The sequence below is a fragment of the Rhinopithecus roxellana genome, chromosome 9 (assembly GCF_007565055.1).
Source record: "Rhinopithecus roxellana isolate Shanxi Qingling chromosome 9, ASM756505v1, whole genome shotgun sequence".
Lineage (NCBI taxonomy): Eukaryota > Metazoa > Chordata > Mammalia > Primates > Cercopithecidae > Rhinopithecus > Rhinopithecus roxellana.
In genome coordinates this window covers 82,915,994-82,943,432 of record NC_044557.1, presented here as the reverse complement: position 1 = coordinate 82,943,432, position 27,439 = coordinate 82,915,994, and the positions used below count along the sequence as shown (strand labels likewise).

The 27,439-nt window shown below is 39.3% G+C and overlaps 1 protein-coding gene across 7 annotated transcripts in view; it reads left to right on the top strand.

Annotated features, from left to right (window-relative positions):
* The window catches only part of SAMD12 (sterile alpha motif domain containing 12), a 489,179-nt gene that overhangs the window by 223,047 nt on the left and 238,693 nt on the right, over nt 1-27,439 (top strand). For 5 of the 7 annotated variants that reach the window (XR_004059325.1, XM_010359030.2, XM_030938009.1 and 2 more), the window contains exon 4: nt 16,655-16,795. Coding sequence is in view for 6 of the 7 variants with exons in the window: in XM_010359030.2 (XP_010357332.2) it covers nt 16,655-16,795 (141 nt within the window). In the remaining variant the exon portion in view is untranslated. Of the gene's footprint in view, nt 1-16,654; nt 16,939-20,516; nt 20,595-27,439 lie in introns of those variants that run through there. The other 2 variants (XM_030938011.1, XM_010359029.2) reach the window with 2 other exon arrangements.

Sequence of the window (27,439 nt, the reverse complement as noted above, 5' to 3'; positions counted from 1 at the left end):
GAAGGGAGTTTGTGGCACACACCTGTAGTTCCAGTTACTTGAGAGGCAGAGGCAGGAGGATCAATTGAGCCTAGGAGTTCGAGGCTATGGTGAGCTATGATTGTACTCCAGTCTGAGTGACAGAGCAAACCCTGTCTCTAAAATAAATAAAGCCCAGATCTGTCACAATCCAATGCAGAAATATGTAGGACCTGAGGCAAAAAGGAACCAGTAAGGCTATTGCTTTACTATCAAAGAAAATCTGAAATGTTATAAATTCACACTTTCAGCCATGTTCAGTTTTCAAAGTACTCTATGAATAAGGGAGAACTCTAGGACCATTTTCTGCAAACACATTTTCGTTTCGTTAGAAGCAAGATACAAAAATGATCTAGATGCTTTGTATTGGGATGATTTGGCACTGGAAAATACAACTTAAACCAAACAAAATTTGATATTCAATTAGAAATTTGTGATTTTAGATCTAACAATTCTATAACATCATTTTAAGGATGGTGCCATCTAATTGTTCAGTTTAGGCACATTTAGAGGCTATTCTTCACTGTAATAGTGAAGTTGTAACATTTGACATCTTTATGTGGAAGACTTAATTTAACCAATATAGTTTTCATTGAATTCAAGCTGTTGATGTTATGATAGCAATACATTTACCAGTTATAAGATTTTTTTTTTCCAATCTCAGTTCTGTTTTTAATGGCTGATCAGTATTCATTGGAATTGGCCATTCTTTTGACACAGGCTGTCTCCTGGCGTGTGAGGGTATGTGTTCTCATAGTCACAACATGGTGGAGTGTGTGTTGATTTACAGATTGTTGTAGCTGAAGGCATGTATCCTGCTATGCTCCATTACTCTGCATGCAAAGGAAAACATTTCAATTGTAAAAAGCAAGCTCACCTCAATTGTTGAGAAAATGTAGTTTCTGCAAGGGTCAGAGGACAACAATACAATTCTCTGTGACTTTATTGTCTAACTTTGACTTATTTATATTTCCAAGTGTCTCCTGATATACAGAAACTCATTACACAAAACCTCCATCTACAAAATGAGAGATCAGTGAATCACTTTGTTTTTGTTACTTTCTTGTCCAATTCACACATTTTTGTAAGAAAGTTTCTTAAAATCATGTTGCGTGTCATATAGTGATTAGAAGTTTAAGGTTTGAAATCTGGTGGTCCTAGATTTGACCCAAGGTGTCGCTTCTTCTGGCTGCAAAGTCTTTATCAGGATCTTTAACCCGTCTGTGCTTTTGTTTGCTCATCTGAAAAGTGAGAAGAAAGTGATTGTGCCTACCTATGAGAATCTGATGGGATAATTCATGTCGAGCACTTATCACAGTGCCTGGCATAGAACAAGCCCTCTGTAAAATAGATTATACATAAATGTTTGTGTGTGTGAAAATATCTGCATGCGTATGCATACATATGTATTTATTTATGATTTACATGATGCTCAAGTACATCATGCACTGTGATTATACAGTGCTCATAGTGTTTTACGGAAAATGAGGCACACATAAAATCAATAGATGATACACACAGAATTTTTAGCAGCAGATTTATCTTTCTAATTATGTATTGCAGAGGTCACTATTCAAAGTCTTTCATTCCTCTCACACACACCTAGTCACTATAGAGATAGGTAACCTAGAAGCCTGCTAAAGGGTACAGTGAAGCCACCTGGGCTGATTTAAAACCGTCCAGTCAACATGGAATGTTTGTGTCAGATAATTGATTGGGTACCCCTCGACGCAGTGAAACCCTACCACAGCTTTGGTTCCCCATGAAGCAGGCTCAGAGAAGGAAATCTAATTTCAGAAGTTTATTGGGTGGTGTCCTCATGTTCAATAATTGTGAGGGAAATGAAGGAAGCAGGACTGGGCAGAAGAAGTTGGGCTGTGATTCAGCCACAACAAGACCTCTGCCAACCCCACAGGGAGCTCTGAAGCTAAGATCGCCCTTCAAAGTTATCCTGAGTTGGACCCAGGTATCTGCGGCAGGTACCTTCATACCTCCTGCCTCCCTCATCTACCAGTCGTTGGATGCAGGCTACTCGCAGAAAAAGAGGCATGACCTTGAGCAAGGTGGCTCTTCTTAGATCCGGGAAATTCCCAGAAGGACTGTCAGCTGTCAGCAGCAAGCAGCTGGGGAGTTCCTAAGTGGCAGCGCATGAAGTCCATACCAATCATTAGAACTAATTATTGTTGGGAATTGTGGTTTGATTCAGCCTAAGTTATCGGAACTCTACTTTTCTCTGGTCTTTCACACTTTAGCATTCTTTTCCACCCTTCCACAGCCGTTTATTTAAAAAAAGAAAGAAAGAAAGATTTATTGGGCCTGGTGTGATGGCTCACACCTGTAATCCCAACACTTTGGGAGATAGAAGCAGGAGGATTGCTTAAGGTCAGGAGTTCAGGACCAGCCTGGACAACATAGTGAGACCTCATCTCTACTAAAAACTTTAAAAATTAGCAGGTGTGGTGGCCTGTGCCTATATTCTCAGCTACTCGGGAGGCTGAGGTGGGAGAATCACTTGAGACCAGGAGGTCAAGGCTGCAGTGAGCTGTGATTATGCCACTGTAATCTAGCCTGAATGACAGAGTGAGACCCTGTCTCAAAACAGACAGACAGACACACACACACACACACATACACACATACCTTTATTGAAGTATAACTGATACACAATAAACTGCACATACTTAAAGTGTATGATGAGTTTTGACCTATGAATATACCTGTGAAATGATTACTACAATCAAGGTAATGAGCATGTCTATCACTTCCCAAAGTTTCCTTATTTTATTTCTAATCCAACTCTCTCTTCACAACCTTTCTCCCCCAGTTCCACTGATCTACTTTGTCAAGCAGTTAAGTTCAGTTTTCTAGAACTGTATGTAAGTGGAAGTGATGGTACTTTAATGAGGGCTCGAAATAAGAAGATAAAGAAAGATTTTCTTTCTTTCCAAAAGTTCTCTTCATATAAGCAGAGAAAGACTGGGGAGCAGAGGGGGTGGAGAAGATAAGCTTTGGATCTGGAAAAACTGTAATCCAAAATTCTTCTGTCCTTTGCTACCTATATGATCATAGTCATTTTATTGATTGAGACAGATTCTCATTCTGTTGCCCAGGCTGGAGTGCAGTGGCACCATCTCAACTCACTGCAACCTTCATTGGCCGGGTTCAAGCGATTCTCCTGCCTCAGCCTTCCTTAAAATATAAGTTATTGAACCCATTATTGCTGGAAGAAGAATGAATGGACACCGAACTGAAGCATTTTATAACCAAATCTAAATCAGAAGAGAAAATTATACCAAAAAAAATCTCACTTTTTTCTTCAACTTTTTCTTTTTTTCTAACTTTTTCTGGGTCTATTTTTAGTATTATTTATGATCAATAGAAAGAGTCTTATTGATTACAGTATGTACTTGTTGGTACCCACAGTAAACAAAGTGTTACCTAAAACAATGACTTAAACTCTTTGATGTGGGAGAACCTTGTACATGACATATTGGTCCCTGAACACTGGCCTCAGGGTGTTGCCTAAAGAAAACCTGAGTGAACATTGCTTTTACTTTCTTTTTAAGTACATGAAATTTTTAGTGGCATCTTGGAATTCTTAAGAGACAGCTCAATTTGAGAATTACTCTACATGTCTGAGATACACGTTCTGTAACAATAGAATTATGAAAAGGGAAAGAAGGACATCTAAGTGGCCTAGGCCTTCAAGCATAAGTCGAGAGTGAGCCCCAAATGTCAATAATCCTCTGTTCTAGAGAAAGTGAAGCAGAAAAGTTTGTCTATTCGCATATCATGTTGATGACTTTTGAAATTTGGCATGTAATAAATAGAATTTCCATTTTCTTTTTACCCCTCTATTGTTAGAAAGATTTCCCAGGGTCACCATCAGTATCCCATCCTTTCGGGTGCTCCTATCATAGTTTTTGAGTGAGGTATACCGCTCTCTATAGGGTCTTGGGGTGACCTCTTTTCTTTAGTCTGCTTCCTGAAGACAGTGATGGTACTTTTTTTTTTTTTTTTTTTTTGAGAATACAGTCTTGCTCTGTTGCCAGGCTGGAGTGCAGTGGTGCAATCTCTGCTCACCGCAAGTGAGCTCCGCCTCCCAAGTTCAAGCAATTCTCCTGTCTCAGCCTCCCAAGTAGCTGGGACTACAGGCACGCACCACCATGCCCGGCTAATTTTTTTGCGTGTATTTTAGTAGAGATGGGGTTTCACATTTTGGCCAGGATGGTCTCGATCTCCTGACCTCGTGATCCGCCCACCTCGACCTCCCAAAGTGTTGGGATTACAGGCATGAGCCATCGCGCCTGGCTGACAGTACTTTTTATCGTGCTTACCGCTGTGAGTAGTTGCTCAGCACAACATGGGGAGAGAGGGTGTCATATTATTCTCATTTTGCCAGTGAAGAAATGCAATCCTAGAGAGGTAAATTATCATAACAGTGACCACATAGCTAATGACTGGCTAATCCAGCCCTGGGCTTTCAACTCCAAACCCAAGACCTCTTTTTTTTTTTTAAACCAGAACTTTCCTAATTATCTCATGGCCTTCATGGCCATGGCTACAGAGTTTTATCACATTACTGTTTTTGTAGCTGTTTAATGCCTGCTGGTCTTACATTTCCAGGTAATTTTTAAGCTCCATGAAGGCAAGAGTACTGTTACCATCTCTTCTATTGAATATATCTGAAGCTGTGACAATACTTGTTAATTTTTCTACTTAAGAAATCCCTGATACTTTTAACATTTATTGTTTAAAAGTTCAAGGAAATACAAATCCCTCAGTATTAGAAAAAGAATGTCAAAGTAGACTTAAAACTTTTTTGAGCAGTACTTTGGCTATACGTACTGGCTCAAATTAATTCACATGCAGGAACCAGCATGCCCCAGTGCCTGTTCTCTTTGGCATGTGAACACTATGCTTATGTGTTTGGTTGTTATGACCATGAAGTAGAATATTGAGGGGCAAGAAGATGCTTGTTAATAGACACTTTACATGCTTCTTGGCAGTTAATTTTAGAAGATACCTAATGCCCAGTGGGTTTCTCACCACCTAGTGACACTTAATAAACAGAGAATCCCAAACCTGTGTATACAAATGCTGACAAATAAAAGTACCAAGAGGTTTGGTCTACCTATCAAAAACAGAAAAGACCTTGAAGGTTGTTTATTTTATCATAAATCTTCCATTATAGTCTCCATTATGTTGGTAGTAGACTTCCTTGCTTGAAAAAATCTGCTCAGAGGTACAAGGCAAGTAATTACTGAGTCTTCCCAGGGACTAAGACAAAATTCCCAAACAAAATGTTTTAGGGTTTTTAAAAATTAATTTTTGGATGGGATTTGGTAATTACGTGTACTAACTAACACTGTAGAATATTTAACCTTTAACTTACTGTTTGTGAGCTGTATATTCCTTCCTGGAGAGCTAAAAACAATGCAGGGTCACATTTTCTGTTTGAAAAGCACTGTAATATATTTCTTTCTGAATTTATATTTCAGGTGGGAATTAATGTTATTCTGATTTTCTCCTATTAACATCAGCACCTGAATATATTCAGTCAAAATAATAGATTGTCTAAAATAGTCTTTTTACCCAAGACAGGTAAAAAAAAATCAATATACAGTTCCCATCAGTATGGTAAATTACAGTAACCGCAGTGCAAATTTCCATTAACCCTTCTCTTCCTTGGCCCAGAGAAGGGGCCTTCAATTAACTGCTAATCATCTAAATGTAACCAAGTGAGTGACCGGGCTTGATGGTGGGCTGTGCTCTCAGGTAGAAGTGAGAGGAGACTTATTGGTCTTGGAAGGTTTTGTGTGTATTCTTGCCAGGAAATGAGGCAATGGGTTGGCTGACCTTTGAGTCCTTGCTAGCTCTGGTATTGGGTGATTCGTAGTCACCTTCAGGAAATCAGACGTTGGGCTGGGGGTTACTTAAGAAGCTGGATTTGCAATGCATCTCTAGGTTATGAAAAATGAAGGGCTAGCTCAGACTTGGTCTTGGTTGGCTATTGATTTAGAATAGTCTGCATAGAATGGAATCACAGAACTTGGAGTCCATTCCTAAAGTCAGTCAAAACCCTGCAAACAAGGCTGCCTGAATTCCTTTGCACTGAAAGTTGGAGGGACATGGAAGAAGAAGGATTGAAAGTTAAATTTGGGCCAGGCACAGTGGCTCACGCCTGTAATCCCAGCACTTTGGGAGGCCGAGGCGGGTAGATCATGAGGTCAGGATATGGAGACCATCCTGGCTAACACAGTGAAACCCCATCTCTACTAAAAAATAAAAAAAATTATCTGAGCATGGTGGCGGGTGCCCATTGTCCCAGCTACTCGGGAGGCTGAGGCAGGAGAATGGCATGAACCCAGAAGGCGGAGCTTGCAGTGAGCCGAGATCGCACCACTGCACTCCAGCCTGGGTGACAGAATGAGACTCTGTCTCAAAAAAAAAAAAAAGTTAAATTTGAAATAGCAACTTGTAAGCCAACTATGACCCATATATACGTAATTTGTTTGGCTCTCATAGTATGGAAAAAAGTAGCCAATTTTAAATTGGAAGATTTCATAGAACTTCTGGATTTTCACTTGTACCTAACTTAAAAGAAGTAGCAATACTTAGCTTGTGTTCTAGCATAGCAAGAATGGATTGGAATTGCCCATTTTAGGGAAAAAAAATTGTCCAGTCCACTACGGTCTATCTTTTCTTTTTTTTTTTTTTTTTTCTTTTTTGAGATGGAGTCTTGCTCTGTCACCCAGGTTGGAGTGCAGTGGCATGATCTCAGTTCACTATTACCTCCTCCTCCCGGGTTCAAGTGATTCTCCTGCCTCAGCCTCCCCGGTAGCTGAAATTACAGGTGTGTACCACCATGACTGGCTAATTTTTTTTCTTTTTTCTTTTTTTATATTTTTAGTAGAGACAGGGTTTCACCACATTGGCCAGACTGGCCTCGAACTCCTGACCGCAGGTGATCTGCCCGCCCCAGCCTCCCAAAGTGCTGGGATTACAGGCATAGGCCACTGCACCCGACTTCAGTCTACCTTTTCTTCGTCATCCCTTAGAGCAGTTCTCTTTACACAATTATGTTTCCTTACAAGAGCATCTGAGTTTATAACCTCTGGTATAATTTTATAAGGAGGTTGCCCTGATGCATCACGCATACGTAAATGTGCAGTCAGATTAAGGTACACTTCAAATAATTTGTAAGAAATTCTAACTAAAATACATTTACTGATGATTAACTTTTTGAGAACCAATTACTATAAGTTCATATCATTCTTACCCACTTACACCATGATAGGCTTTTGTGAAATGGGAGAGGGATGGCAGTACTGTGACTTAACTGAGAATCCCTCATAAACTAGGATGTTTAAGTCAAGATTCTCTTGGTGCAAGTGGTACAAATGAGCTCCACTAGCTTATCCCTGTCCACTGCCACATATTGACTTGCATAACCAAGAGTGCAGGGGTATCTGACTTCAGGCCAGAATGTATTTGAGAAACCAAATAATGTTCTTTCTCTCTTTTTCTCTGCCTTTCTCCTCTCACCCCACTTTTCTCTTTCCCAGCTCAGGTCTCTCTGTTGGCTTAATTCTCTAGGAAATTCCCTCCATAGAGTGGTAAAGACATCCACTAACAGCAAGTCTAGCATTATATTGTCCCTTGGGACATAGTTTAAGAAAGAAAGAGAATTTTCTTCTTAGTGGCCATAACGATCCCAGCAAAGAAATGTATATATTCTGGCCTGGGTCACATACCCAGGATTAATTTAACAAGTGTCTTTTTGCTGCCTACATTGAGTAAGGCTCTTGTGAGGTGCTTGAGAACCTCAAGGAAGCCCTGCTTTCATGGAGCTTACTTACATTATGGGAAGGGGTGGGAGTGAATCCAAAGATAAACATAAAAAGCAAGAAAATTATATAGTATTTTAGAAGTAAAAAGTACTGCAGGGACATTGCTTTTAAGTGTTAAAAACCCCACCAGGTGAGAAAAAGCAGCACTCAAAAGACAAAAGAGAGCTGCTTTTATCAGGAATAAGTAGAGATCTAGTGTAGGCAAAAATAAAGTGTGTATAATATTAGTTCTACAAATTAGTATTACTGTTGGGAATATCATCATTTGTATCTCACGTCTGCGGTTTTGGGGTGGAAGGTAAAAATAAAGGAAGAGACTCACACCAAGCATGAAATGGCAAGTATAGCCCTGCAATAACTCCTTGCTGCATGTTTCACACACAGCCATATAGAGCTTCTGGTTCTTCAGTCTCCATCTTTGCCTATGCTGTTTCCTGTGCCTTGAATGCCCTTCATCTTGATTTTTTGTTTTTGTTGAAGGTCCCCAGATGAGTTAAATGCCCCTCCTATGGGCTTGCAAAGAACCCATGTTTGTCCCTCTGGCAGGGAAATTATCTTATTTATCCTTGTCTACTCGTTTCCAGGAGTAGAGCAGGTTCAGTCCACAGTACCCATACAAACAGTCTATGAATCTGTTTGATGGTTGCTTTCAGAGACCCATTATTTCCCTGTCATTCTCCACCAAATGAACCATTACGCCCTTGTGCATAGTGATACTATGACAATGTTCCCACTGCTTGCATTTAAGCCCTCAGAGGTGAAGACGTTTTCCTGACCCTCGGCCTCTCATTTGCTCATGAGTTCTGTTCCCTATGCAAGAAGTGGCCTTGAGGAGTACATAGGTTTGTGTAAAGAATCTCTGGGTGGCAGTTTAGGGAAGTGGTCTTGAGCATGGTTTCTGCCTATATTTGTATCCCAGAACTGCAGGTTATTAGATACAAGGCCTTTAGCTGTTTTGTAGCTCTTAATAATAGATAATAGATAATAATAATAGATAATAATAGTACCTTTAGAAAACTGTTGAAAATGAGGTGATCTATGTAAAGCTACTAGGATAGTGTTTAACAGAGTAGCTGCACCATAGGCATTTGGTATTATTATTACAGTTATGAAGAGGAGGAGGGGAGGAGGAGGAGGAAGAGTAAGAAGAGGTGGTGGCCAGTCAAGGAACAGTAGTATCCAAATTGTGTTATTGTGGTTCCAAGTTGCAAAAGTCCTGTGTACGTATTATTTCACTTGACTCTCATGGTCGTTCTATGAGATCATGTAGTTTTCATCGCCATTGTAGAGATGAGTAAATTAAGACTCAGATTGTGCTTTCCTAGGCATTTATCTACACCTTTTAGCTGTGATCCCATGCTTTCGTGGTTTTGCCTCTCTGTTTCTTTGTTCCCAAAATTCCAATTTTGGGGTAATGGCATGATTGGAGAAACACAAATTTGGTCCATGGGACACTGGTTGTATGCCCCATGCCTGTTACTCTGGCCCAGCCAGGACTGGGGTGGAGCCAGAGGCATTCGCTTAGTGCATGACCCGGACCTTTACCTGAGAGCAGTTTCGGAGCTAACCCAGTGCACAAAGGGCCATTTATTTGGGGAACTGTCCAGTGATCTATTTCTGGCAGAAAAGAGGCCTTGTAATTCATCCTATTCTGGGAAAAGTGGCACCCCCACCAACCACATGCAGTGGCACTGAGATTTCCCAATAGAACAGGGTCTGAAGCCACTCTTGGCTCACCTCCACCTTCCCCTGTCATTTCCAATCATGTCTTATGACATGCAGTCATTTATCTTGAGAAGTTGTGCCAGGCTGTCTGTTGCAATTCTCTTAGCAGAAGATGAAGGGCACCTGTAATAGAGACCAGAAACCAGGCTGGCCTTGAAAGTCAGAGACATGGTCTAGACCTAAGTCTCTACCTCATCTTCTTAGGCAGGACACTTTCTCTGTGCCTCACATCTCCATGTGGAGCACAGTGAATCCTGTGTGGTAGTCAGAAACTCAAATGTTCCTTTCAGCTGTGGTAGGCTGAATAATATCCACCCAACAGCATCAGGTCTTAATCCCTGAAACCTGAAAATGTTACAAGGACAAAGGGTCTTTGCAGATGTATTAAGTTGAGGATCTTCACAAGGGAAGATTATTCCCAGTTATTCAGATGGGCCCCAAATCCAATCCCAAGTGCCCTTGTAAGACAAAGGCAGAGTGAGATTGTACACACACAAGAGGAGAAGGTGATAGAATGGAGGCAGAGATTTGTGGCCACACGCAAAGGGGTGCTGGCAGCTGGCAGAAACAGGCGTATCAATGAATGTATTGTGCCCTACAGGAGTGTGGGCCCTTCCGACACATTGATGTTAGCCCAATGGAACAGATGCTGAACTGACTTCCAGAACTCTGAGGAGTAAATTTCTATTGTTTGAAGTGCCTGTGTTTGTGATAGTTTGTTATGGCCACCATAGGAAATGAATACACTGCTCTGTGACTCAATTATCCCTCACCTTTCCTTTCTGCTCATCTGCTCAGCAAGGGTTTGTAGTCTCAGTTGGTGTGTGTTCAAAAATAGAAAAAGGCACTCGTCTTTCTTTAGGCCTCATTTAGTCTCCTGTTCTCTATTGCTTTCAACTGGGATGTATATGTTTCTGTGGTCACCACAACAAAATGGAGCGTCTTCCCTCTATTTGTTCAGTTTCTTGTTGTTTTACCAGATAGCTTCTAATCAAGTCTTTTACATCTTTTCTGATATAAGTAATTTAATAGTCTTGAGAGCATCAATTTGTGGTAAAGAAGATAACCTTTATGTTGATTTCACAGCACTAAGGATATGTGCTCAATAAATACTTATGAGCACTACTGTGTGCCAGCACACAGGCAGCACTAGGGAATCCCGAGGGTAGCAGGGCACCTGACAGGAGAGACCCCCCTCAGAATGTTAGGGTTCTCCAGAGAAAACCAAGAGGGTATATGCACAGTATGAGCATATGTATACACATATATACATATACATGTATATACAGCAGGAGATTTATTTAAGAAATTGGCCTATTTCATTATGGAGGCTGGCAAATCCAGAATCTGCAGAACCAGTGTCCCAGTTGGAGTTGAAAGGCCAGAAGCTGCTGTAGAACCAGGAAGAGCTAACATCCTAGTTTGAGTCCAAAGGCTGGCAGGCTGCTATAAAATTAAGAACCAATGTCCCAGTGCAAAGGCCATCAGGCAGGAGAATTCTCTCTTCGTCTAGGAGGGGTCAGCATTTTGTTCTACTCAGGCCTTCAGTGCTTAGATGAGGCCCACCCACATGATGGAGGGCAGTCTGCATTATCCACTTCACCAACTGAAATGTTAATCTGATCCCCAAACACCCAGAATAATGTTTGACTAAGTATCTGGGTACTTCATAACCAAGTCAAGCTGGCATATAAAAATAACCGTCGCACTTGCTCTTGTGTTGATGGTGTTCTAGTGGAGCACATATAGTCATGCTTTTTCTATGTATGCTCAAGCTTCAGATTGCAGCAAAACTCTAATTTTCCAAGATTGCTAGCAGAGTACCATGTTCCTGCTGCGGGAACATCCTCACTGAATATTCCCTGGCCCAACCCTCTACAAGGAGTTCTGGGGAATGTTTTTAGCTCTGAGGGCACCTAATGAGGTTAAACAATACAGAGCTGGGTTGTAAGAGGTCCTTCTGATAAGTTCCGCCAGGATATGCCTATGCTTACGTTACCCCCAGTCAACTCAGAGCTTTGGGGTTCGAGGAGAGTACTGAAGGAATAACAACATTCAAGAAAAGAAGAATATTTTAATTGTTTTTCTTTGTTTAATACTGTCGTGTTTATTCTTCTCCATATCTCAAGTGCTCTCTAAAGAAAAAATAGCAGTAATACTGCCAGGATTTCCTCCTTCCAATGCATCCTCTCTTGAGCAGTGACTCAATTTCTTGCTCGGAAATGGTGCCCCCAGACATTGGTGGCTCAGGTTGAAAATGTGAGTCATCTCTGATGTCTGTCTTTCCCTCAGACCCCACTTCTGGGCATTGTAAAGCTAATAAAAATATATCCAGAATTTTACTATTTCTTATTACTTCTTCCCCACCACCCCAGTACAAAGACATTGTTACCTCCTGTTTAGATCACTTTGGTAATCCACAGACTCCTCCTTGCTCCTACACATGCCTCTGCCCCGAATCCATTCTCCACATAGTGATCAGAGGGATTCTTTTTAATACCTGATATCATGCCCAAGTTACCCTTGCTCAGAACTTTTCATGTTCAGAAGAATAAAATCCAGAGTCCTCTCCAGGGCTTCCGAGGCCCTGTTTGATCTGACCCTGTCTTCTCTGAGACTTCATTTCTGACCATTCTCTTATCTCACCTGCTCTGCCCTAGTGACACTAGTCTCCCTGTCATTCCTCTAATTGCGTTGACACTTCGATTCCCTCATTCTCCTTTCTGGTTCCAGCCTCACCCCTTCAGAGAGGCCTTTCCTATCCTAACCACCCCAACTACAATAGCCCCCCTCTTTTTAATAGGGGTCCCTGTCTGCCCCTTCATTCTGCTTTCTCTTCAGAGCACTTATGACTATCTGGGATCATACATCTGTCTCTAGATCTAAATCTAGTTGTCGGTTTATTTGTGTATCACCTTCCTCCAACCCTAAATGGTGAGCTCCATGCAGGCAGAAGATACTACTCATCTCCATATCCACAGCACCCCGAATAGTGGCAGGCATATAATGGTGATCAATAAATGCTTGTTAAAGGAAAAGAGTAAAAAGCAGGGAGTAAGAGCAAGTGAAAAACTTTAAGCTTCTTCTAACCCCAAGGGTCTGTGAGTTGGTGAAGGGCCCAGCAGCCCAGGTCACCTAATTACTGTTATAACAAGCTTGATTGTATCAGGCAATTCAGTTGGTGCTTCTTGTTTGAGATTGAGTTGATTTTTCACTACTTGGCCCTTCTCTGTATTGTCAGAGGACTGCAGAACAAGGTGACCAAGGTGACCTATGAGCAGAGGCAGGGAATGTTCAAGTTGGGACGGTGCTCCTGTGTTATCTGTCTACAATGGCAACCCCCCTCTTCATTCATGTGGCAACTTTAAAAAAAATTTGCTCTATCAGTAGGTTTTGTCTAACTCTTGCTTCCTCCTTAAGTCCTAGCATTTCTTAGCATTCATCACCCACTCATAGACATTTGCCATGAGTTACCTTCCTTGTCAGCCTGAAGGCTTCAAAAGTGACTCTGTCTGCTGTGTTCATCACTGTATCCAGGGGGAGTGACAAAGTAACAGAGGCATAGTGAGTGCTCAATAAGTGTTTGTTGAACTAACAATTGAATTCTATGATAAACAACAAAAATTAACATAAATGATAAAATAATTTGATGATTGCTTACTTACCACTTTCTTGATACCTCATCAAAACAGTACCCCACTTATTTGGACATTTGTTTATTTCGTATTCATCAGGAGGTGGTGGACTAGGAGATTGATGGGATATTTACTCCTAGAAATAATTTAATTATTACAGAAACTTTCCAGAACCATCAATCCATAGAAACCATCCAAAGAAGACCATGAATCAGATTTTGTTAATAAGATTTTTGGTGTACAGATCATGCTCTTCTCTAGAAGTGATTTTACCAGGAAATTTTAAAAGAATTTTTACCCTTAATCTTTCTTGAAAACTAACCCTTTCATTTTCCTACCAAGGAAGATAAAGCACAACTGAATGTAGAGTGGGAAAAATTAGGACGAGCGCTCATGTTTTAAATATTCTTTAACTTCTCAATTTCTCTTCCAACAGAGTAGAAATAATTCTCAGGATTTGGATTAAATAATTTGAACAGTTGGACATTTAATATGTGAAATGTTCATAAGCATGATTGTATCACACAGTCAGAAAATGAACAGATTTTTATGACTGACAAAATTTTCTGACTCGTATATTTAAACCCAATGCAATTAACCCACCAAAGTAGAAATAACATTCTAGTAGGGCTATGTATCTTTACTTTGACCAATCACATGCATTTATGAAAAGGCTGGGACTACAGGTTTACAGGAAGACATCAAACAAAGGAAAGTTGAACTGTGTGCGCTGGAATAAAACCCTGCCTCTGATGCCTTAACACTGTGTTCTAACCATGGCCCAGCCAGCTTAAGACAAAAGCAGCCGCGTGTCTTATCAGCGCCTCGGCAGCTCTTGCTAGGAAATGCCACAGCTTGCAAAACCACAGCCCAAATAATTGGGAACAGAAAGGAGGGAGGGTGATATACATTTTTATGTTGGGAAGGATTAAGATCATCAGAGCTTCAGGGAGTGTTTTATGTAGTATTTGTAAGTTTATGACATGTATAAAGATGTAGATGTCTGTTATTTGGAGGCCAATTATCCATATAAATGATATTTAAGCCCTATTCTTTGTTTTCTGAGTAAAACTTCTGGACTAAGGTCTGACAGTGAGCAAAGCATTGGACTGCAGGGCTGTCCTGGAAGCCCGGCACTCAGGCTCACCTCTCCTTAGCACTCCTCTGCTTTTTACCTTTGTGTGTGCCAGCAACCAGAAATGGGGAAAGGAAAGGAAATCTAAAGCCATCTGTCTGACTTCCTAAAAACATGTAAATTCCAGTCACAAGGCCAACTGCTGCTATAACAGATTATTACAAACTTCCATGGCTTTAAACAACACAAATGTATTGTCTTACACTGACGGGGGTCAGAAGTCCAAAAATGGGTCTCATAAGGCTAAACTCAGCGAGTTAGTGGAGCTGTTTTCTAGAGGGTGTGGGAGATAACTCATTTCCTTGCCTTTTCCAGCTTTTAGAGGCTGCCTGAATTCCTTGGCTCTTGGCCACTTCACTTTGACCTCTGCTTCCATTGTCACATCTTTCTCTGGCTCTCCCATCTCCCTCTTTCACTTCTAAGGACCCTTGTGATTAGATTGAACTCACCTGGATAATGAAAGGTACTCTCCCATCTCAAGATCCTCCTTACTTTAATCACATTTGCAAAGTCCCTTTTGTGATGTAAGGTAAGAAATTAACAGGTTCCAGAGATAAGAACAAGGACATCTTTAGGGGCCCATTAGTACACCAACCACAGAACACAATGGAAATTACTGGAGTCCAATTTTGTCCTTTCCTTCCTTTTCTCATGACCACCACCATCTGCCTGGTGTTGCCAAGCCTGAGCTGTAGTTATGTAGGATTCCTCTCACAAATGCAGGTTCCACTGAAGCTTCAGACCTCCACCCCCAACCACTGCAATCATGCACACATCCAAGAGCTCACTTTCTCTCTAGGCATTTGTCCAGGGCCACATCTATATTAGCATAATTCTCACTAGTGCTGCTTATTAAGCATCTCACTTCTGGGCACATATTGGGAGTACAATTAGTGGCCTTTCTGTGTGTGGAAATGTTCATGCAACTAGTTCTGGCCAATGATATGTAAATGACTCTAAGCTGAGCATTTCATTGATAGCATGAAGATCTTCTAGCGCCTTCTCTCCTCCCTCTTCTTACATTGATCAGCAGTGTTCAAGATGGGTAGACTTGTAGTTTGGCATGCAGAACAAACTGGAAGCAAAGTTTGCTGTAGCCACTGATATGTTGGAATTGTTTTTTACAACAGCATATAAACTAACTTATCCTGACTGATGCACTTAGCAAAGGTTAGAAGGAAGGAAACTAAAAGCATAAACAACACAAACTGCTGCTAACTGGTTTTCTCCATTCGCCTGTCTCCTCGTGAAATGTATATGATGATATACCTGAAGACATCATTCATCACATGTAGTTGACTCTATCTCTTCTTCATCTGTGGAAATGAGAAAAGATCTGCAGATATGATGAGTAGGAATGTTGGAGAAGAGTAGAGGTGGTGCTATGGGCATTTAGCAATGATCACTCTTTATTTCTTGCAGTAAACCCTCATAATGGAAATATACTTATTTTAGGGCAAGCACAGAGTGGAGGAGAATTTGATGGAAATCACAGTAGGAAGAGAAGTATACAGGGAAAGAAAGATTGAAGAGAGGCCATGCCAGCTGACCGTAGCCCAGGGTGTCTGCATATTGTAGGCATTCACACCTCGAGGTGCCTTGTTTTTCAACTCTTTGGATGCTCTTTTACCCTGCTCTTCTCCCTCTCAGCCCTGCTAGAACCCTTGCATTAGACCAGTAATTGGGATTAAGGCATAACTTCCACCAGCTAGAGATGGAACCTCCAGCCCATCAGGGGTACAGCAGGAGTGTCAATTGCCTGCAGATGAAAACTGGACTTTAAATGCATGTTTCACAGAATGTTATTATACCCTGTGCTACACATTGCTAGAGTTAATATATGTACCACTGTTAGAGCATCCAGTTCTTCAGCTGGGTTGTAAGTGAGTTGTCAGTGACTTGGGCTCCTGTGGGCCAGCCTGAGAATCCATCCCCCGATGAAGAGCATTGTTTCTATGGAAACCTGCAATTTGTGACCCAAATATCCAGGTTAAGGTTTTCCTATTTTATCTAACTGAATGTATGAGTCACACATTCTAACTGAATGTGTGAGTCAGTGGGGTTTCCCAATGTTCAATTAAAAGTTAGGGTTCTCTTTTAAATATGTATGTATTTTTTCACCCAGATAATCCATTTGTGTCAGCAATAATAATGGAGGACTTTTATTCTAAAATGTCTGTGTTTAGGTAGAAACTTCTGTGATGGCAGGGTTAGTCAAGACCAAAATGGACATCTTTCTTCAGCAAGTAGTTCATTTGCTTTTCCTTTTATTTCTTAAAACCCTGCAGGGCGAGCCCTGCTGAGACTTACTGACAAAAAGCTTGAGCGAATGGGGATTGCCCAGGAGAACCTCCGGCAGCACATCTTACAACAGGTGCTCCAGCTGAAGGTGCGAGAAGAAGTCAGAAATCTACAGTTACTCACACAAGGTACCCTGTTGCTTCCTGATGGGTGGATGGAAGGGGAGATGGGAAGAAATAAAACCTTACTATTAGGACAGATGGAAGCCGGGGAGAATTTGTTACTATTTCTTCGCAGAATTTCCTTCCTAGAAAATAGTACACAGATTTAAAGATTACTTCCCTTTGAAACATTTTTCATAGCTCACTAGAGAAAAGGATGCACAGATAAGTAATGGATGAGCAAACAGAATTACCTGAGCTAACTTCAAGGTCGTCACATACAGTTGTATGGATTGTATACTGCACAACCCCAAAGAATACCAGTCACATCAATCGGGGTACTATTGCACTCACTAGTGTTGTATAGTATGCAGCCTGCACAACTGTACAGTCCAGCTCTAGCTATCTTCACCTGCGCCAGTTGTGAGGGTGCTTTAGAATTCGAGTGATTCTGTAGTTAAGATGATCAGTGATATAGGTGGAGTTTTTATTGTATTTTTATTTTGCTTTTCACTGGTTACTGGGAGAAAAACATTTTAGATATGTATAACTATATGTGAATGTATTATACACATACACTTTAGAGATTGTAAGAACCCCATTTAGCTTCTTGAAAGAATAATTTTTAAAATAGACTATAGTGAATCTAGGACCAGACTGTTAAGCGTATATAATTCTTAACAGGAATTATAAATAACTTCAATATGATGAGAGCACTTAAGATCTCAATAACTGTGAAAGTGACAAAATAAAACTAGAATTCTAAGAAAGCCGTAAGTTACACTATATGTAACTTATATGTCTACATATGATTTGGATACTATCAACCTTCATTGGCTATAAACTTTATTTGTTTTATTTTAGTGTCCATTGTACATCATTTTAAATGAAAGGATGATAAAATATGTGTTTTTGAGAGCCTTGAGTATTTGTCATTCTGCAGAATGTTGTAATTGCATGCGTACTGATATTGGAGAAATCTAGGTCAGCCAAGTTTCATGTTATTGCATTTAGATTAACCTAGTAATAGTTCATTTGCCTAGAGGAAATAATGTGCTCCCTGAAAGATGTCTATTCTAGAAGGATAAATATAGACTTCAAGTGAGCATAAAATAGTATTGTTTGTTTCATATGCATTATTTCCATTTTGTCCCCAGAGACTTCCAATGGTGAATTTACTGGTATACTAAGTGATTTAAATTTGAATGTGAAGTACTGATACGCTTTTAAGTTTCTTTTAAGAAGTAGATAGAAATATGAAGATTATGATAAGAAAGTTTATCACAGTGCTATTTGGAAAACGGAAAATTTACAAGAGACGTAGAGGTCCAGCAATATGAAAATAATCATGTAACTCTGCTTAAATTCATAAGATTCAGTATAATGCCCAGTTATGAAAATTACATCTTTAAAGAATACACAACAACATGGGAAATAACTGAAGTCATACAAGGTGGGGGAAAAGGTCATGTGTAAAATCGAATGCATAATACAAGCCCAATTTTGTAAAAACCATATATTCTTATATCTACAGAAAAAGAGGACTGCAAGTAAATATGCCAACCATTTTAATAAGGGATCTCTCTGGATTGTGGGATAAGTGGGTGATTTAAATTTTTATTTTTTCTATATTTTCCAAATCTTCTGCAAATTCATATTACAATTACAATCAGAAAATACAAACATGCATTTTTTTAAGCTTCAACCACAAGCATAGCTGCCCAGCTTCTGTTTAGTGTCTATGGTTTTCACAGCTCATTTTTTTTTTTTTTCCCCTGTGGTGATGATTTATAGAATGAGACCTAAACTCACGGGTGATGTTTTGTGTGTGCCTTTGACTCTTTTCCTCTTCTAGTGTCAGCTTGTAGTGTGTTTGCTTTGGAGAATCATTTTCTACGGCTCTCATTGCCCTAGATGCATAATATATAAGATTTTTCCTAAGATAGTGCTCAGGTTTATTAAACTAAATATACATATGTGTTCTCGGAAGTTAATGCCCACTTCAGCCCTTTCAATTCAGTTGTTGTCACTTTCTTTAGCTTTGAAAAACTGTACATTTTAAATTCTTTCATTCAGTTCCCTTTGGAAGACCACATTGTTCTCTACCTCTTGGATATTTTGTCTGTGCTGACATTACCTCTTTTATTGCTTGTTCTTCACATGTTTTCTTTTTGGTTTTGGTTTTTTCAAGACAGAGTCTCACACTGTTGCCCAGGCTGGAGTGCAGTGGCATAATCTTGACTCACTTTAACCTCTGCCTCCCAGGTTGAAGTGAGTCTCAAGACTCAGCCTCCCAAGTATCTGGGATTACAGGCATGCACCACCACACCAGGCTAATTTTTTGTATTTTCAGTAGAGATGAGGTTTTGCCATGTTGGCCGAGTTGGTCTCAAACTCCTGGACTCAAGTGATCTGCCCACCTCGGCCTCCCAAAGTGCTGGGATTTCAGGCATGAGCCAGTTCTTCACATGTTAATATTCAAACTCATGTTATGTCAGGCATCCTTCAGAAAATACATAGCCTTATTGAAGCATTAGTTTCTTTAAAAAAAAAAAAAAAAAAAAAACAGAAAGGAAACAAAATTGACAAGTTGTTTTTATGTCTTATGACTGATAATAAAAGTTCTAAAGACAGTCAGGTAAGTGTAAAATATTTTGGGTCTAGGTTTGCTATAATAAAAATATTAGAATTTCATTCCACTCAGGTGAACTGAAAAGTTTAAAATATATATCATATAGAAATTCACCATAGAGGTAATAGATAATTTAGTAATGAATATTTGATTCTTCATCTCTGTAAATATTATTCAGCAGAAACAATATGCTGAATAAGTACAAACAGAGACTTTGGAATGTTTTTGGAAATCTTTGGGCTTCCCTCTTCAAGAGGGTGAATCACAGTTGTTATCCATAGAGATGGAGTATCCTTCCATGGCTCACGTGGGGCTGTCACTCTGGTGTAATGCATTTAATTTCTGTTGCTGATGATTATCTAACATGTTCAGGCTGCGGTAACAAAATGCCATAACCTAGGTAGCTTATAAACAACAAAAATTTCTCTCTCACAATTCTGAAGGCTGAGAAGTCCAAGATCAGGGCACCAGCAGATTCAGTGCCTGATGAGGGCCCACTTCCTCACAGATGGCCTTCTAATCATTGTAACGTCACGTGGGGCGGGATCTCTCTGGGGTCGCTTTTACAAGAGCACCAATCCCATACATGAGGGCTGCACCCCCATGACCTGGTCACCACGCAAGGGCCCGCCGTCCAATGCCATCACCTTGGGGGTTAGGATTTCAATACATAAATTTTGAGAAGACATAACATTTAGACCATTGCATTGATATTTAACAAGTATTTACTAACCAACACATTTTAAGAAGAGTTATCACTTTCAAAGTAGTCCATTTTTGAGGAAAGGAATTTATTTTTAAAATGATTGCATTTCTTAGGAGTTTTCTTCTTGCCTTTGGAGGCAATTTCAAAATACAGTTTCTTGGAAACAACTTAACTGTCCATCTTTAGGGGAATAGCAAATTAAATTATGGTACATCCAGGCACTGGTGTACTCTTAGCTATAAATACGAGAATGAAGAATACTAATATGGCAGGATCTCTGGGATGCTATAAGATGTGAAAAAAGCAAGGTGAAGAACAATGTGTACTATATTTGAACAATGCGTATAGTATACTACATTTGCCAAAGAGGGGGAAATAAAAATGTATATCCATATGTGCTTTGTTTTAAGGAAATGCTGAATGATGTACAAGAAGCTAATATAAGCTGCACCTGTGGGACAGGGAAGATGGTGGATGGAGAGAGGGTGTGTGCCTTTTATGTCACTTTGTTTTATGAAATGTATGAGTATATTAACTATTTAAAGGAATAAAATTTTTTAAAAGAAACAAGAAAGAAAAAGGGTGAATTTTGGCATCAGACATGCCCAAATTTTAAATCTTGTACCTAACACATTTTGCTGTGCTCACCAAATAGGGATGTTATAAGAATTAAGGGAGCTAAGATATGTAAATCACTCAGTACAGTATGATAGTAAATACAGAATGTTGTTGGCTATCAGTAATAGTAGCCACGCAATTTAATCAACCTCATACATTTATAATAATCGTTGTTTTTATAACTTCTTTATAGAGATATAATTCACATAACATACAACTTACCCACTTAAAGCTTAAAATTCAGTGACGTTTAGTGTGTAAAGAGAGTGGTGCAACCATCACAATAATTTTTAAAACATTTTCACTAACCCAAGAAGAAACTCTGTACCCATTAACAGTCATTCCCCATTTCTTCCCAATGCCGCCAACACCAGCTCCTGGAATCCCAATTGCTTAGCAGGGATATGTGCTGAGAAATACATTGTTATGTGATTCCATCATTATGGGAACATGATAGAGTATATTTAGACAAACCGAGATGGTATAGCCTGCTACACACCTAGGCTAATTGGTATAGCCTGTTGCTCTTAGGCTGCAGCATGTTACTGTACTAACTACTGCAGGCAATTGTAACACAATAGTATTTGTGTATCTAGACATATCTAAACATACAAAATGTACAATAAAACTTTGGTATAATCATCTTATAGGACCACCATCGTATATGTGGTTTGTCATTGACTGAAACATTATGTGGTGTGTGACTCTAATCTACTTTCTGTCCATCTGCCTATTCAGGACATTTTCGGTAACTGGAGTCATACAATACGTGGTCTTCTGTGATTGGATAATTTCAGTTAGGATAATGATTTTTAAGATTCACCCATGTTGTAAGCCTGTGTCAGTATTTATTTTCTTTTTATTGCTGAATAATGTCCCACTGTATTACTATACCACATTTTATTTATCCATCAGTTGATGGATTGTTTCTGAATTTTGGTTATTAATAATGGTGCTTTGAACATTTATGTGCAAGTTTTTGCATGGACACATGTTTTCATTTCTCATGGATACATATGGAGGAGTTAAGTTTCTGGGTCGTATGGTAACTCCATGTGTATGAAAGCCAAGGTGACTTCACCATTTTACATTCCCACCAGCAGTGTATGAGAAAGCAATTTCAACACATCCTCACCAACACTGGCTATTGTCTGTCTTTATTATAGCCATTCCAGTATGTGTAAAGTGGTATCTCATTATTGTTTTGATTTGCATTTCCTTGATGGCTAATGATACTGCACACCTTTGCATGTACTTACTGCTTATTTGTGTATCTGCTTTAGAAAAATATCTACTCCGATTCTTAGATTGTTTTTTAATTGGGGTATTTGTTTTTTCCAAGCTTTATTTTTGATCCGCAGTGTTTCAGTACTTGATTGTCCACCTTAAATACAAGATCTGGAATTAAACGTTTGGCTACCATTTCCAAGGAAGAACTACATCCTTAAAGGATGCAGTAATTCCCATACCGAAGACATTCAAAGCAACCTGCCACAGAGTTGGAAATCAATCCCAAACTGAACAAAGGAATGCACGCTAAGATTTTCTCTCAAGGAAACAACACTCTTTGGGATGTAGAAATTAAACATACACACACACAAACACATCAAATTAATTGCATCGGTTTGTAATCAGAACTTTAAATTATATATGATCATTTGTATGCTCATTCCGTAGTGTTTCTAGAGGCAATAAAATAACAGATAACTAAGCCTACTTTTCTGTCTTTCGATTGCTGTTTTAAAATGTGCCTTAAGCTTTTGATTCCACACTAATTGTTTTTACACAGTTGGCCAGGAGCTCCATGACAGTGGCCAAAATGGTCACAAATGGACCGAAAGAGCTCTATCTGGCCACCGTGGGTTATTTGAACACGGAAAAGAGGAATTCTTTGCCCCCTCTTTTCTTGCTTTCCTCGTTCTGGCTGCTGACAAAAACTGTAAGGCATTTGAAAATTTTTGTATGTTGCATGCATAGTTGATATATCAGTATATAAGCACTAGCACTGAATCATGACAAAAGTTCCTGAAACAGATCATTATCTAAATCCAGAGCCATCCTTAAATTGAAATCCTGACCTCTGATTCCCCCTGCTCTTATTCTCAATGGCCTGCTTACTATGTGATATTTGCAAGTAACATAGTCAATGCTTGGACTTGCTTTCATGTCATCCCTTTGGTGCCTTTAAGGTGATTCTCTCCTCTGTGTAGCCTTTTGGTGTTCTGTGTTCTGTCCATGGAGTGGCCAGGATGTCAGTCTGGTTGGTTGGTTTTTTTTTGTTTTTTTTTTTTTGTTTTGTTTTGTTTTGTTTTTGCTCACATGTACCTGCTGGAAACTCAGCTATGTCAGAGTACTTCTACTTGTCTCTTGGGAAACATGGTATAGAACTGAAAACATAATTATGCTTTCCTTCTGTTTGGTTCGTGAGAAATGGGGGAAGGTGCCTTATGTAACATATGGCAGTGGTGCAAATTATATTTTGGGATGCTTCAAATTAATCCACAATCAAGGACCCAAGGGTATTCTTAGCTTTTTAATAGTGGACAATGTTTCTAGTAGGAAAACTCTTCCAGGAATATTGAATGCTGAATGTTCAGTATCAGCTATGTGACTGTTTCTCATATAGCTAATGAGTGATAAATGTTTACTATATACAAAGCGTGCACTAATTGTCACATCAGCTTCTGACATTTATGCTACCATGGTCAGTCCTGTTTGTTAGCCCCAATTTCAATATGGATATAAGAGAGGATGAAGAGGTTAAGTAGCATACTCATAGTCAGACAACTAGTAAAAAGCATAGCACAGGTCTGTCTGACTCCACAGCAAACTTTTACCCATTATGCTTTATTGCCTTTATTACGTCAAATGGGCTAATAATTTCCATCTCCAGGTGGTGGTTAAATGAGATTTTATGTAGAAACCATATAATAGAGTTCATTGCATATTCTATGACAGAGGTTGGCAAGCGTTTTCTGTAAAGGACCAGTTAGTAAGTATTTTAGTTTTTGCCAGCCATATGGTATCTGTTGCAACTACCCCCACTAGGCAAAACCCAACCATAGACAATACTTAAATGAATTAGGCATAGCAGTGTTCCAATACAATTTTATTTACAAAAAGGATTACTGATACACATCAAAGGAAACAACAGAGTGAAAAGACAACACAGAATAGAACATATATACAAATCACCTATCTGAAAAGGGGTTAATATCCAGAATAGGTAAGAAATGTCTACAACTCAACACAAGGGAAAAAAAAAAACAAGCCAAATAATAAAATAAGTAAAGGATTCAAATAGATAGTTCTCCAGAAAAGGTATACAAATGGCCAATAGGCATATGAAATGATGCTCAACATCACTAATCATTAGAGAAATGCAAATCAAAGCCACATATCATCTCACACCCATTAGAATGGACACTACCAAAAGAACAGAAAATAACTAGTGTTGGCAAGAATGTAGAGAAATTGGATCCCCTGTATACTGTTAGTGGTAATATAAAAGTGTATAGCCATTATGGAAAACAGTATTGAGGTTCCTCAAAAAACTAAAAATAGAGTTACCATATGATACAGCCATCTCACTTCTGGGTACATATCCAAAAGAATTCAAAGCAGGATCTTGAAATAATTGTACACCCATGTTCAGTGCAGCATTATTCACAATAGGCAAGAGATAGAAGTGACCCAAATGTCTAACAACAGATGAATGGATAAAGAAAACATGGTATATATACACAATGCAATATTATTCAGCCTTTAAAAAGAAGGAAATCCTACCACATGCTGCATGACAAACCTCAAAGACATCGTGCTAAACAAAATAAGCGAGTCACAAAAGGACAAATAATGCATGATTCTACTCATATGGAGTATCTAAAGTAGTCAAAATCATAGAAACAAAGTAGAAAAGTGGCTACAAGGGCTTGGGGGAGGAGGAATTTGTGTTTCATGTACAAGTTTCAGTTTTGCAAGATGAAACCTTATAGAGATCTGTTGCACAACAACTTAGATATACTTAACATGACTGAACTGTATACTTAAAAATGGTTAAGATAGTCAATTTAATACTATGTAGTTTTTACCACAGTAAAAAAAAAAAAAAAAAAAAAAAAAAAAGCTAGCCCATTGTTTGTGGACCCCTGCTTTACAAATTTAAAAAATGCAAAGCTATTAAAATCATCGAGATTATTATTTTTATTCTTTTATTTTCTCATGCTGTAGTGTGGAGCTATTTTTGGGGTGTCCCTTTTAGTGACTTTCTTGGCTGCAAATGCGTAGAAAGTGTAAAAATATATCAGCAACTAAGGGTTGGGTAAATTCAGGCAATAGAAAACAGTGTCTCAACTGCAAGTAAGGCAGATGTGAGTAGTAGATGCTACCATCCTCATATAATTAGTGCCTATAAGATGAAAAAAGAAGTGTATGTTTGTTTACCAGGGCCAGTTACAGCTCATTAAACATTAGTGTTTCCTGAAGAACTTTTTTCACATTGTCCAAATATATGTGTCAAATTTTACTTGGGAATTGCATAACCAGATGGACTTTCCCAAAGCTCTGTCTTTTGGAACAACAAAAATTAGAAACACTACTTTCTAATCCAAGAAGACTTTTTAGAACTGTATGTACGGAGTAGCTATTTTAGTCTAGTCACCTCCGCAATGAGACTTCAGCAACTCAAGTAGGCCATCTGAACTGAAATAGGCCATCTGGTCCACCACCTTGCTTAAAGACGGAAGTCTTTGTAGAATGGAGCAATAGACTTGTTGATAAATTCTCCAGTCTCATCTTGCAGATTTGGGCACCAAACCCCAAAGAGGATTAGAGGTTTGTTCATAGTTACACAGCTTGTTAGTGGCGTAACTGAAACTAGGTTGCAGTTCTCTTAATTCCCATGCCAGTATTCTTTTTATCTCATTGTTTTCATCAAGGTATATACTGTACTGCCTACAGTAAAATTCACCAATTTTAGTGCACAGTTATGCAAGTATTGGCAAATGCATGCAGTTGCCACAACAATCAAGATAGAAAATTTCTCTTACTCCAGAAAAAACTCTCCTGTGTGCTCCTTGGCTGTCAGCTCCTTTTATTACTACCAGCCCCTGGCAACCTGTGAGGTTTTCTATCCCTACAGTTTTGCCTTCTCCAGAATGCTATATAAATGGAGTCATAGGGTCTGACTTCTTTCACTTGTGGAGATGCATTTAGACTTATCAAAGCTGTGATGTGTCATCATTCCATTCACTTTCATTGCTGAGTAGTCCACTAAATGTATTAGATTGGTGCAAAAGTAATTGCGGTTTTTACCACTAAAAATAATGGCAAAAACCGCAATTACTTTTGCACCAACTTAATATAACCACAGTTTGTGTATCCATTCCTCAGCTGTGGGACATTTGAGTTGTTTGCAGTTTTGTTTGACACAAAGCTGCCGTAAGCACTCACACACAGGTTTTTATTATAAACACTGATTTTTATTTCACTATAAAAGTAAATATCTAGAAGTGAAATTGCTGATTGGTATCTTAAATGTATGTTCGACCTCATAAGAAACTGCCAGATCAGTATTCTTAAGATGGTGGAACAAGAAGAAAAACAGAATTAGAGACTGGCTTTAATGCATATAAAAACAATGGGAGGTTTTCTGGAAAACAAACAAACAAACCAAAAAAACACTGCGTCTTTGTAGAAGTTCTACCTAGTGCTTCCTGGAGCCACCAGTATCGTTAAGGGCCCCAATTTCCTGAGAGTCTTTTGTAAACTGTCTCAAGGTGAGTTCAAGTCAAACATGTTTACCATTAACTCGTTTATTCAAAACAAATTTTCTCAGTATCTATTGACCAGGCAATAGGATATGTCTTTCTACAAGTGACACTGAGAAACGCTTCCTTTTGTCTCTCTTCTGAGGAAAAGAGTCTTCTTGCTCCTGAGAAAGAAAACATGAGCCAGTCAGATTCCTTTTTATGCATATGTGAACAATGTCTGATGTTCTAATTGTCTAGTATGTCTCAAACTATGCTATTTGAATTTCCAGGCTCTTTCATGTCTTTTATTTAGTTGAGGCTTTGGTGTTACAAATCTGATGTTCACATGCCAGTTCTCTTCAACACAGTTCTTCTCCTTTATCATTGGATAGCAAGAGCTTTTCTTTGCCTTGGTGCTCACATGTTCCATGTACATGATATTGACTCTCTTGGTTCTCTTTCTAATGGCCTCTCTCAGGCTGTTGGCAAACTGCCCTCTTCTGACACTTCCCAGATGTTGATTCCTCCTGGGGGTAGGTCCTTTTAGTTGTTGGCATTTTGCATGCTGCCTGGACAATCTCACCCTCTACCGCTTCAGCATCCCCTACATCATAGTGACTCTCAGATTTACATTTTACACCTCTCTGAAACTACAGATTCTTATTTTTCTCTCTCTAAAGATGTGTACCCAGGCATATTCCTCTGACATCTCAAATTTAAAATATCCAAATCTAACCTATTATCTTTTCCACCATCTCCCCAGTCTGTTCTTCCTCCTGTGTTGGTTCTCAAGGTTAATACCTCTATGACTCATGCTGTCACCTGTCATAGAAGGCTGAGAGCCACCTGTGATTATTCCATTCTCCTCATCACTCACATGGAGTCCATGACCAAATCCTCAGAGTTCTGCTTGTGAAGTGAGTTTCCTATCTTTCCCAGCCTTATCTCTACCCTAACCACTGTGT